At 35.5% G+C, this 14,833-nt stretch overlaps 1 protein-coding gene across 1 annotated transcript in view; it reads left to right on the top strand.

The window, feature by feature from the left end:
- Window positions 1-10,820: 10,820 nt before the first annotated feature.
- The window catches only part of LOC144445383 (vesicular inhibitory amino acid transporter-like), a 29,960-nt gene continuing 25,947 nt past the window's right edge, over window positions 10,821-14,833 (top strand). The window contains exon 1 of the mRNA XM_078134922.1: window positions 10,821-11,156. Coding sequence (XP_077991048.1) covers window positions 10,821-11,156 — 336 coding nt within the window. The remainder of the gene's footprint in view (window positions 11,157-14,833) is intronic.

Here is a 14,833-nt window from a genome sequence, read left to right as displayed (position 1 = left end):
AAAGAATAAGAAACTTTTCTACATTTTGTCTATAAATGAAATACACCATTCGAGCTTACTACAACTAGACGCAGACATGCGACGTCAATAGCCAATATTTTGATATCTGACTTTGATGACTAAAGCGGTCGCATATTAGTTCATTGCATGTTACTAGACATAATGTAGACATAATGCAGACACAATGTAACAAGAAACTGTATTATCCTGCTATCTTAAAGTGTAGCACGTGCAGTTTACTATTGGTTTCTGTGTGGTTGTATCAAATTATCAGCCTGAGAGAGAGAGAGAGAGAGAGAGAGAGAGAGAGAGAGAGAGAGACAGACAGACAGACAGACAGACAGACAGACAGAGAGACAGAGAGACAGAGAGAGAACAGTCACCTTAAAAGGCGCTGTAATATGTTGAAACTATTTTCAAAAATCACACACACTCCTACACTACGTTGAAACTCTATGAATGTCATATTACCTTAATCGGAAATGCACTTTGATGTATTTTAACGAACGTAAACAGAAATTTGGCGATGGTGTACGCGTCAGTCATATAGCATTATTTTTAAACACAGAAAAACCAAGCCAAGAAAACCAACAATATGAAATATAGCCATACGACTCTTGAACCTGTCCTATTGCAGCTCATGTTATTTAATAATGTCAATGTTCTTATGTAACCATCCGTGTAATAATTAATAATGTATTGCTCATATTATTTTGTACAAATCGCCCAGTTCTATGAAACGTTCCGTTAACCCAACAGTTTTCATGTACACTGAGTTTATTCTTCTCATGTATTGTGAATAATTCTGTAAACAATGTACAATTTATTTACAGACTACATTGTAAACAACACATTTAGCTGTACGGATTGTGATGCAGATTTGATGCGAACAAATTTAATGCGCATGTCAAATAGTTCAAGTAATGTAAGTTTGACCATAGACAGTAGAGGAGGAGACCCTCTACTGTCTATGGTTTGACTCATTAACGATATCGGCTTTTCGATAATTCATGACAGTTACAAAAGGGTTGGCATTTTATTCATAGGAATGGCAGTTTAGTCTGACTTTATGTGTTTGATATAGTAATTACATGTTGATTTTCCGTGTATGAATTATTTGGTAGAATCGTTCACTAAAAGTTAGTACAGTAATTTGAAATAAATATTACAAGAACGGCTGTGTCTCCTCAGTGAGCAAACATTCGGTGCTAAACGGAAAATGCACGTGTGGCTAATTTCGTATTCTACCGAATTAATTTTACCTCTAACTGTTTCTAATTTGTATATATCTATCATTTAAACACGTCACTAACTTAAAACGATGTATGATTTGTTTGATTATAAACATCTCTTTAAGGAAATATAATGGCATTCGACATCAAAAAAAAAAGCTCCTTCGCATCGACACCATACATAACTGCCTCCAGTGGCAGCCATATTTGATTTCATCCTTTCTGATTGGTTGCTCGCGATGACCTGAAACCAAGATGGCGGCTTTCTTCCACGTCTCACATTTAGTAAACATACATGTACTCCTTTCCCCATATTCCTTCCCAACAATTATGCGTATGTTGTATACATTATCTTACATCAGTAAAACGATTTTAATTTAATAACTTATAGAAAATCTAATATGGTCGAAACTGCAGCGATGCTTGTAATATTCTGCTGGAAGTGGAAGTCTAACAGAGGGAGGTAGTACGTTCTCAGCAATGCTGCATAGCTGTAGGGGCTTGCATCAACATATTCGTATTCAACTTCAAAATGCTCCAAGCTTTTCTTCGACCATTGCACACGCCATTAAACTGAAGTGTGTTCAAGGACTTCTACTTTTATCATTGGAATTCGTCACGACTTGATGACACTCCACATTTGATAAAACATTTCATTTGGTACAGCGAGAAATACGTCAGTATTCGCAGCATTTAAAATAGTGGTGCTTTTCATTTAGCAATTGTACATGCCATTAAACTAAAGTGTATTCAAGGACTTCAACTTTTATCTTTTGAATTTGTCACGACTTGATGACACACAGCAGCTGATAAAACAGTGTGTTTTGTATGACAGGCATTACCATTAGAAATATTCCGATCAAACTATCTTTCACTCGTCTCCACAAGGTTGTTTCTAGTATATCTCCTTTCTCCATACTATACATATTTCTGTGTAAGCCTCTATCTTATATAGCACTGTCTTTTTATAAGTCTCGTCTGTCTGTCTGTCTGTCTGTCTGTCTGTCTGTCTGTCTGTCTGTACGTACGTACGTCTGTCTGTCTGTACGTCCTCACGTACTGCTTATCTGTCGCTGTTTGTGTTGTGTTTCGGCATTTGCCTGACTTTTGTAACTGAGTCTCGTATACATGTAAACGCACTTGAACTTTGCCCCTCTGATTATTATGATATCTATATATTTCACATTTTTTGTCTACGTTCCCGTAGGTCAGGTCCACCTCTCGTGTTCAGTACGACCGTTTGTCATTCTCCCGACCACACTCTCTTCTTCCTCATTCCTGTATATGAACATAACTGAACAGATGCAAACCCATCAACATATAACAGTCACTCAACATTATCCCCTGGGAAACACCTAAAATGTTGAATATCCATTATCTGTACCTCATACCACACGGAATTGACTCTCCTAAGCAAATTGTGACGTTACTGAAGAAGTTCAAAGTGCTTTATATCATGTCAGAGGACAAGAGTAAGACGGGAAATCGTGCATCATAAAATAACAAGCTAGAGAAATACACGTACTATACTCCTTGGAGACATATACTCTTTTTACAACAAAAAGAAAAATGTTTAGCTACTTCATTACTGCATTTTTATCTCTGCTCCCCATCGTTATGCAAATGATATGACATTACATGACATGAAAACATAAAACCGAAGTCATATCAGTTTTTTTGCAATGATCTTTGTGTGTAAGCCAACTCTCCTCTGGGCATACACGGTCTCCCAAGATGCTAACACAGTTGTAGGCGTCGTCAGATTCGCCGTCGTATCTGCTTGAACGAATGTGACATCGTTATGCTTTATTGCGAAACATTCGTCTGCCAAAGATTAGGTTTTGTTTTAACACAACACAATCCTATGAATAGTGTTTTCCCATATCTCAATAGTCATATCAATATTCTAACAAATATAAATGTGATGGCGAATGACATTAATAATAGAAAATCAATCTCAACACGTGTATCATTTAAAGTGTTTACATTGGACATAACTATAAGGTTGAATACTCCAAACACAAAGAAAACAGTAAAACGAATTTCACGATACTTGTTATATCTGAATTCCAATAATGTATTCTTCCAAACGCGCAATCGTTGTGACATCAACCTCCCTTTAATTGGCACGACATATTTCATTTGATGTGAATCAGCACATGTGCCATTTATTCAAATTGTATTCAAATTTGTATGCTTTCTCATTTAATTCACACCATTTTCACGACCGGGTATGACCAACACGTATCTAGCCCTATTTTGGCTTATAGTTTCGTGTTTCACAATATTTCTCGAATAGACGCAATTGTCCTGGAATAATGTTTTATGTATGCTGTATGAACAAGTTGGCTTAGAGGTGGGACTGGTGACGTGTAATGTGTGCACATATACTAGATAAACGACAAGTCGTAAATGTCAAACAGCATCTGCTTCGATTTAAACATAATTTTCAGGACTTGAAAGGTTACGGCGGTGATTTATAAGGAATAAGCTGAACTCTTTGACGGAATATGAAGACTGATCAACTACAATAAAAACTGAAACTAATTTGTCCTTACAGTAAACAGCAAAAGGGTTTCCACGTTCTTGTTTACTGGTTGATGCCAACACAAAGGTCACAGTGATTATTAGTAGATACATGTAGATAGAACTGCCACATAATGGAAACTGATAGAAAAGTAAGATCACTATCGTTAATGATGTAACAGATCAAACGATAAGTTATCCTGTGCCAAACACAAAACAAAACAGAGAAATGAGAGCTAATTTCCTAGATATAGTGGAAATGATAATTACATTCAGTTTTAACTATCAATTTTTTTTGATAAACGCCACGTTCGATCAAGTAATATCAACACAAATGTAGATAGGTAACATATCTGGCTAAATAGACACATCATAGACGTTGGAGAGACACTCAACATCTATGGTAACATCAACAAACACTTAGATAATATCCTAGTGCCATTAGTATTATCTGTCTAATTATTAAATTAGTGCAAGTGGTAAGCGACATGAGTGGGCACAACAAAACTTATAAAGTACACTTTAGCTGGGTCACTTGACTGTTGTCCTCACTGTTTATAGTATAGATCTATTTACAGCCGCCCATCACAGTTTATTACTTACACTAATTAGACAGAGGTTACTTATCTCAATTTTTTTGCTGATGTGTCTTAAATAAACGTTGCCCTTATCAAACATGTTTGATCATTGAAACTGAACGCAATTATAATTTCTGTTGTATACTGTGTAGTGCTACAAAAGCATGCACTCCCAGTCTAATCTTTTCACATGGTTGCTTTCTGCAGAGTTAATTTGCGAATAAAAAATTAAAAAATATGATAAAGTATGTTTGTCATAATTTCAGAATTAAAAGAAAAAGCACACAATACATAGAAAAAGAAAGAAAATATTACCAAATGAAACAAATACACTTCTTACTCATAAAACCCCAGTCACCGAAGGAGGCATTAGTATTTACATAGATTCCATTTATTCATAAAATTAAAACAATTCTTTCCAAAGTTTTATTTCTTATTTGTATAAAATGACAAGTCTTTGAATTAAGCAATACTATAATATTGGTTATTGAATTGAATTGAATAGAATTCATGCACTTTAAGCAGAACTTACAACATTGCCAACTGGTCTAATCCGGTAAACACACTTTCAGCTAATCCAGACAGATTATTATTATTCGAATGAATAAAGATGAATTTTATCGCATTAGAAAGTGCAAAGAAGTACACGATATAATCAGTGACAGTAAAATAGAATGACAAAAAAACTGGATCAAAATAATCCTGGTGAGAAGCATAAAAATAGTTTCCTTGGAATAAATCGAAGATCCCGCTGACATACAATTTGAAAATAAATGAATTATAAAAGTTAGATAACACAAAAATACACACTATGTGGACATTACGGGTACTGCCATTATCAGGAAAAGAAATCGAAGATTTTGCGAAAATAGGCGGCTGTTAACAGTTATTGACATACTTGGGAGGAATCGGGTTCAAATTCGAAAACATTCTACGCAATGATGACAGTACCGCCTGTCTTAAAAGTGATGTTTTAGCATACATAAATCATTAGTTGATTCCAGTAAATTACGACCTTTGACTGCCAACAAAAACATATATGGAAATTTCAAAATAGATAAATTGATGATAAAGTTACAATTAAGAGATAACATTTTTATAATGATATCGATCGCTTTGGTCATTAAACAACATTTGATGTATGGCATTAGATGCCTATGGACGTTATCATAAATAATAAAAACTCTGCTGTTGGTTACAAGTATACATATAAGATAGTTTAAGATTTAGTTTTTAAAAATAATTCTACAGACAGATCTTCCTCGTTTATCTTTTAATCCACAATCTTCTTAAAGTCCATACAAACATGACAGATTTAGGAGACACAAATTTATGATTGTTCGTATATTTGATCAAAATTTCGAAACTCTTACACTAATACGTCAATAAAGAATGCCAAAGTGTGCAAACGTCTTTAAGGGGAAACATACAATTGAGTTGATGTAAGTTTAATCGAAAGAAAACATTTAAACAGCAAAGGTTATATATCACCGATTTTCCGTAATACCACAAGCAGTAAAAGGCCCCAGAAAAAAAAGTCAATCTCCCGTACATAGACATATCATAAAGGGCAACAGTGCAGTCGTCCTGTTCGCCCACACGCACTTCTGAGTCTCACGCTACGAAAACCCAGACAGTAACTAGGGACGCTCAAAAAATTCTTCCAAAGAGAATTGCGAAATAAATAGGGTTTTGGTATTCCGAAGGTTTTTAATCTCCAAAGTGAACGCTGACGTCATTCTTACATGCTGCCCGTTAACCTTTAAACATGAACTACAAATGTAGCTGTAACTGGACTATTATTTGTGTGCTCAGACAACCACAACATATTTACTAAACATAGTTTTAACCATTATGTATAATGTTAATTTGGGGTTGATTTATCTAGTATAAGTAGTCCAGATACAATTTGCAATTATGATCATATTAATGGCACTGATTTTAGGGTGCGAACGTAAAAATCAATATACCACATTATTCGTACAGCTACACAAGTATGTTCACCCACAGGCGAAACAGTACCGTGCAGAATGTACGATATCAAAAGTAAGTCAATATTCGTAACAAAACACTAAAACTTGAGCAGATGATATGTAAATGTGGTGAGTATTAGACAAAGTTCCACCTTTGACTTAATTTACCCATGGTGATTTCTTCCCTGGGGATGTAGACAGTCAGCAGTGGTACTGTGTGTTGTGCTACCCAAGGACAGAGATTGGTGGTTTCGTGCATCACAGGTAGGGTAAAGGTTGGATAAAAGTGGGTATAAATTTGACTTTTCGTGTAGTGTTGGTACAGTTTTAAGTTGCCTCTGTAGTACAATATATATTATGTGCCATAGCAAATGTAATGGCCATACTGTAAAAGCGCCATGCAACGTATTGTCCTTGTCAACAACTTAAAATATTTTTATCTGGGCTTCTTCTGGGAACAAACAGATCTCGACCACTGAATGAAATTTAAAGCAATATCTTTGGTCAACAAGTCGATGTAACATTTAGACGTCTCGACAGAAGATAATGGAATGAAGTGAGACTACACACACTTTGCTACAAATGGACTTCACATCACACTTCAATGTCATAGGAAGTACTGCAATCTCAGTTACAATCAAATTAAACGACAAGTTTGCTTGACCTTTGCATCAAACAATGTCGAATACACCGAAATTGTATGAATCACTCAATGTTCGAAATGTGCTGCATACACTTTCTGACTGACTGACTGACTGACTGTCTGTCTGTCTGTCTGCCTGTCTACCTATCTGCCTACCTACCCATCCACCCACCTACATATTATATCTATCTATCCATCCATCCATCCATCCATCGATCGACCCTTCCATCCTGTTACCCGGAAACCCACCAAACAGACCACCCACTCATCAACCCACTCATCCACCCGCCCACCCACAAGTTGTGAAAATAATATTTGAGTTTGTATGTGTCAGTTACTGGCGATGTAAATAACGAATCGTGAAATAATCCAAGACATACATATTAAACTGCATGGTACGTTGAAACTATTACATTCAATGAAATATTACACATTTTCAAGTAGGTTTTGTATTTGTGTACTGCAGATAAATAAATTTCCGTACGAATTCTTTAATGTTGATGCACATGCCACGTTTCACTAATAACCATCCAACTTTGAAAGGGTTTAGCAGGAAACTAGAGATGCTTGAGATGTAAGTTTTCACAATCAATTCAGTGAAAATGCTACTCCACAAATACGGCTTTATTTAAATTTATTGCCATTTTATGTTTAAACTTGTTAAAATTTAGACGTGAATACGCCAAATTGACTGATTATGTACGTATAAATTATGACATCTCACTAAATGGTAATGAATTGCTAGACTGTGCTATAAATTCAATTGAAGGCATTATATTCTATGCATTGTATTTAGCAAACGCATCCTTCTTTGTTGAAGAGCGACTCTATCTGTCATAACGCCGTCAATCATTGCATCATTTCCTGTCAGTGATGTAACAAACAAGTCGCCATTTAAATATGTCGCTCTTCCTTAATAATGAGATATAGTTTTTGTAGCTCTTGGCGTCCATGGTCAGCGGGACTGTGCTTTATCAATTAAGAGGTGGGTGTTGAATTCAATTTGAAGTTTTCTATGCTTGACGCTGAGCAGAGATATTCGATACAACGTGTGTAGTTGATGAAACTTGACGCCACAAGAGTTAGGCCAGAGTGGGTGAATGACCGGTTATCGCAAGAATTAAGTTTTACCTTAGAATTATTCAAGATTGTTAATGGGGCGGAAAGATCAGCTTCACTAATATCATTCTATTGGTTCTGTAATAGATGACGGAACAAGTCAGTTGATTTATATGTAAAACGGAGAACGATACCTTTAACAGAATTGTACCGAGAGTCACTGATTGAAGTTGTCGGGATTGGTTTGACGTCGTAGAATTTCATAGTGCTAGTTAGGCCAAACAAAGAGAGAGGGAATCGTTTCTGGTCAGGACAGTTTGTCTAAAATGGTGCGACGATGCGATTCTGTTCAATTCTCTAAAAAAACTATCACTCAATCTACTATTTATGGCATTTACTGTTCTTTTTATTTAGTACGTTAGAGCAAGTGTGTATGTGGGGCAGATGTCATTTGCTTGTTCATGATTGACTCACTCTGCAGTTGTCTTCACTGAAGTAGGGAAGGTTATTTTTGTGTTTCACCACGGATCTGCAGACTCCAAGGGCTGGACAAATACATGTCAAAAAAAAAAAAGACCGACGCGGTGGTATTTAAGTGATGCGCGCACTGACCAAAAACAATTCTTGTTTTTCTTGGCCTAACGAGGCTGGTTGTTGCTCTCGTTCGAGTCGTGCGTCCTATAGTAATATTAATTCCAATAGGCCAACTTTAAAGACAGGACTACGTTGACGAGTTTTGTAGCAAGGCTTCTACAACGGATTTAGATGAATGGAAGCAAGTGCGCTTGAAACAAAATATCACCTGTCTCAACCAAACTCTACTAAAATTGTTACATTTTATCGCCTGCCATAATAAAACTTTTGCCAATATCTAATTTTTTTACATTAAGTTAGTGCAAGCTATCATAATCTTAGGCCTAACAAAAACAATTGTGTGGTTACGCGCAATTTTTAAATAGGTGGGTTAAGTAGATTTTTTATTTTTTTATTTTTTTTTCAAATGTGAGTGTCTAGTTCAGATAGTTATGTTTTCCGTTGTTTTCCATATAGTATCTGTGTTATTGGTTTCTTCGAATTCTCATCAGATGTATAGCCATTACAGATTGGAAGAACAGTTTTGTTTTGTCATTTTAAGTTGATGTCAATTTTTGCATCCACTATTTCTTGCGAGACTTCACAATATTTGCGATTTAATTATTATCTTCTCGAATACTAAAAAAAAGGTGCAGGGTCAGCAGTGAAAAACTGGGTGGGGTTGGGTAACCGGAAACAAAAGAAATATTTTTTTAGGACTTATCAGTTCATCACCTACCCATGTACATTGTAACAACATACTGTACATGTATGCCCTTTTCGGATATCACTGATTGAAATGTAACGATATTGTGCCAACTCTTGTCGTGCCAGACAATAAAATGTAACAATGCCAGTAAGGTATTTATCGAGCTAGACAAATCATGAAGAATATTTTCGTTCTTTTTGCGAAATGATGATTCGGAGTTGGATGAGTCGAAAGTGCATTTTCCACACCTTCGGTAAACAGTACCCTTCATAGTATGTGCACGTAGACTTTGTTTAGAAAAGGCTTTAATTACGTTTACATCTAGACTATTTAAGGTAGCGAATTAAAGCAGAAATTGTTTACACTCTTCAATCATTTAAACAGAAAAGACAGAAGAACGAATGAAAAGGCTGTGTTTTAGTCAACGCCGAAGAGTATATAGAACACGACAACGTTTATTAACCAGCTGTTGACTAAACAATCGATCAGACCAGTATTACAGCAACCCAGTACACTGTAGTTCGGTATCGTGTAGACATATCGATAATTGCAAAACCTAACAATTTGCCTAAAAATAATTTCTCAATGTTACAAATCAAGCTTATCGACTTGACTGTATAGTAAAGTATTTCGATCAACTTCGTGTCGTAAAAAGCCTCTTCCTTCTGCTTATGACCCTCAAGTGGAGTATCCTGATTTAAATGTTACTGATTTAAATGTTACAATTTTCACAAATTCCTGTCATTTGAACGTTTATGTTAGGTGATGAATTCTTTTCTCCGCGCATTACTTTGTAATTAGCCGTACATTTCAAATCTTGTTGAATTAATTCATCTACCCTTACAAATAAAATCAAAGCTAGGAAACAGTTTGCTTCGGTTGGCATTTTGCAAACCGGAATGATTAACACTGGTTATTGATTGGTAAATCGAAACTCCTGACTGGGACTCCTTAGGTATGTTAAGATTCACCCGATCGAACAGTGTTCCCTTGGGATCTGATTGGTTGAAATTCTCCCCGCAATCAGTGTCAGACCCTTCTTGGGTGACGAAAACGTGATAACTTGCACTTTCTAGTGTACGATGGATTTTTCTATATTTGAAGTCGGGAACTGATGCAGCGAGTATCTACTTTCAAACCGCAGTGCGTGTCTCTTGAAACGATAAGAACGACGGAGAACGTCTGTGCGAAGGTTGTCGTTTATGTAAGATAGTGACAACTACACGGGGCAATTATATGGTACCGTGTATGTATAGAGGCGGTTGGTTAATCATATGCTTCGTTACGCGGTCTATATAACAATCTCATCTCTTCATTTATTCTTTCAGTGTGCGTGGCGACATATATGTCTTATATATCCACCCACTCGCACCGGAAACTCTGAAAGCATTGTTTAGTTTGTGGTATTTCTTCTTTAAATTGCAGTGGAGTGTATCCACATATAAAGCAAATCGAAGACGTGTTGTGGAGAGTTGTTCCGGAATGTTCAGCGTGTGCACGAACTAAGACAAACTTCAATCAACTATGATGCACGCAGTAGCTAGCGCTGCCACCACGGCTTCTCGTAGACTGGCTGATGCGGGAACCGCAGCCAGGAGGTATCTTCCCTTCCGTAGAGATGATGAAGAAGAACGTCTGCATTTTGCACAGCATGATAAGACGGAAATGACAGTGTTCAAAGAAGATGGTACAGATGGCGACGTGATTAACGACGGCGATGCCGCCGAGAAAGGATTGGAAATGAACGGATCGCTCCCCCAAGACAACAAACCAGTTAATAAAATTGAAGGTAGCAATGAACCAATTGCAAGGAAAACAATATCTGTGTGGGATGCTGGATGGAACGTAACCAACGCTATACAGGTAATGTGACCCTTTTCCCATTCTAAATAACTGGCAGACCTTTCACCAGATCAAACACATTGCCTTAGTTGCGATTTCGATTTATGGAATGCCAAAAGTGTACCGGGTAACTTATTGTTTTTGTCACATGCTTGTTTGGCCATTTCATACCCTACATCGTAATTCCTTTAAAAAAATTAAAAAATATAGGTTGCGAATGATACAAAAATGAGCCAAATATCCCCGTGCGTTTTTTATAAAAAGTACAGTGAATACACTCTACTGCTTGCGCATCTGTTATATAGTAAACCTATTTAGCGAATCAACCGTAAAAAGTGTAAGAACATATGCCGGAACTTGAAGGATTTATTTTGAAAAGCTATTCTGCAGTACCCATTCAACTTGCTGGAGCACGGTTAATCACTATTAACCGTATACAGAACACTCAACTAATATTCAAATGTGGTATATATAAATAATTTATTGACACAATTTTTTCGACGTCAAAAATGATGTTATTTCATCATTCATAGTCATTTATATATCTGTTCAAACTGACAGGTGGCAATTTGCCAAAAGCTAATAACGATTTAGCACGCATCAATGAATCGAATACTTTATAAATAGCTTTTGATATAAAACAATACATGATGAGTACGAACTGGTACAGCTAATGATTTGATCCAGCCTCATATGTGCGTCTACCATAAGAATATTGATTAGGGATAGGAGGGGAGGAAGGGGAGGGGTGGTGGGACAAGAAAAATATAGGAAACCTATTCTCGACACAAATACATTTCCTGGGGAAGAAATCTTTTGTTGCGTTGTAAAAATTGTCAATAATTATAATTCTATGAAAACCTTTAAACTTGGAAGTAATTGTCACATGTGTAATAATTTCAAGGAGCTGTACATAGCGAAATTATAAATCACCGGTTCTTCCTAATAAAATGTGTAATAATAGCCGTTACACGGAACATGCATAACTTGGAAGGACAGGATGAAAGTAAAGTACGGCTCATCTCATTCCATAAATTGAAATTTAGAAATATGCTGCTGTCATTATTCAGTTGAATTGATGTCATGTTGTAAACTTTGTGAAAATTTGCTTTACTGCATATCGAAACCTGATCAATTTGCAAATATTCCCTTTGGTGTCCTTTGGATCAGAAACCTCTTCAAAATACAAATCACGTGTATTTGTGTATTTATCTGAAAGTGATATTGTATGTATGTATGTATGTATGTATGTATGTATGTATGTATGTATGTATGTATGTATGTATGTAAGGAGCTAACCCTAAAACTATGTAAGGACGTAACTGGAGGATGTTGTCAATTAATAAATGGGGGTCACTGGCGTATATCTGACAAACAGTGAATATATATATATATATATATATATATATATATATATATATATATATATATATATATATATATATATATATATATATATATATATATATACTAAGTTAACACACTATGCTTTTTGAGGACAAATCTACCTCAGGATAAAAATCAAAATTCTTTAATTCTCTCCAAACTTTGCTACATGAAATCTTGTTCCTGGTCTTTGACGTTTCAAATTTGGAATTTGAAGTTGTCAAGGAAATCGTCAATCTTTTTATTTTCAGTCAGAGATAATAAAGTATTTGGTGGCCATATTGGATTTTAAATTACATTGATTGTGGCATAAATTTGGCTTCTAGTTCAAAAAATGGATTTGTGATCACTGTTTTTTCTCTCGAGATTTTGAACGAGAGTGAAAGAGTGTATGTTTCGCTCGAAAATCGCTCGAAGTGAATTAAGTATATATATATATATATATACATATATATATACTTATATGTATATACACACAAATATATATATATATATATATATATATATATATATATATATATATATATATATATATATATATATATATATACATGGGAGGTATCACGCTATAGTTGTAGACGCCTACGCAATCATGCCGAACTCACTAAACGTAAGTACAAATTAAAGTTAAGGCATGAGCCGATTGTTTTCTTCCCCTCAAGCTTAACCTTTCATTTATTGAAAACTGGTTTAATCATGGAAAAAATTCGTCATAATCGCCTTACAGAAGACTGGGTTCTGACTTTCCAGTCCCTCCAGGCATCGTTGAATACTTCAAGACAAAAATGTAATTTATGCGATATCATCCTATCTCATTAAACGCAATTTGAGGGTCAGGCTATAAAATATAATTTCAGATTTATTAATGATCGTTAATGATAAGGTTGCCAAATTGTTTAGTCAATTTAAATTAACGAAGGTAATAATTAACCACCAATCACATTGACTGAACGTTATTTGATACAAGGGGTTACGTTGGAAATATTTTTTTCATGTCGTGCAATTAAAACTAGTAGATTTCCAGTGCCCGCGAAAGATATGTGAACGAACAATACGAATCATACAGAGTGCTTTTGTGTATGGTTTGATAATTTGAATATCAACGGTGTCTCTTGAATAATGGTAGCGCTGAAACAGATATCGAGAGTCGTGAGAGTCGGCGATTTACTAAAATCTGTTTATTAAAGGCACGTTTGGTGCTTAAGTGGTACGAAACAGTGTCATCGATTTGTTACTAAAATGTAACTGCTGATTTTACAAAATAACAATGAGGAAATGTAATTTTTGGGATTGAAGAAATAATTATGGATTTCACTAAATCGATTGAAAAAATACACCTTAGGAAGTTGTCTATTGACTGACTATACAAAATATGGTGGTACATTCGATTCGTTGTGCGAGCAGCAAATGTTAACATTTAAGTAAAATGTTCAGTTCTTCACCAGTACATCAAATATCTCTGTTTGATCTTTAAAAAACGTAGCGTACTATGGAGACGTTTTCAGGGCAAACTGAAAATAAAAAGATGTACTGTAGAAGAGGTCTCAGCAAAACCAAACAAGTTGCGTACGATGATAGAGCGTGGGCAAACAACTAAATGGCTATGCAATAAATTATCGAGTATTATCAATGGGGGGCATTATGTACAGCATAATGGATTGTTCCTTAATTTGTGTATATACAGTTTCACAAATGGATGAATGTGCATGATAACATGTACTGTAATGAGCGACTTTATGTTTTTTTCAATCTTGTACTCAGACAGCGCAAGATCATAAACATTCTAAATATGTTATTTTACCCTAACATTGTAAATAATCTGTCTTTGTCTATTGCTATATTCACATTTAACATTAGGAATTTCTTAGTACAGACTACTACCGATTAAAGCCGCGATACTGGTTACTAAAGGTTACCATTGCAAATAGAATTTCAAGTAAAACTGCACAGCTAACGTTTCCCTCCTAAAACCTACTACGATAGCAAATAGACGCCGATGATGTTCACAAACAAGCACCATTTGCTACACAGAGCAATCGCTTCTTGATTAGTTTGATTTTTAGGTACGGACATAAACTAGATGTAGTCAGTATTTATGAAATAATCAAGGTTGTGATGTGCATATGCGATGTTAGGCTTTATACGAATATACATACTTTGACGAGTACTAATAACAACAGAACGAGTAGAAATACAGATGGCAATTAAAATCTTAAATTTGGCAAATGTGAAATCTAAAGATGCGGCCCAGTTCGTGTAAAGTATACATGGGCAACTTGCACATTGTTTTACCTAGTAGTACCGAGGTAAGG

Source organism: Glandiceps talaboti, chromosome 14 (assembly GCF_964340395.1).
Source record: "Glandiceps talaboti chromosome 14, keGlaTala1.1, whole genome shotgun sequence".
Classification (NCBI taxonomy): Eukaryota; Metazoa; Hemichordata; class Enteropneusta; family Spengelidae; genus Glandiceps; species Glandiceps talaboti.
Note: the sequence above shows the minus strand (reverse complement) of the source record. Positions and strands in the feature narration are given on the sequence as shown.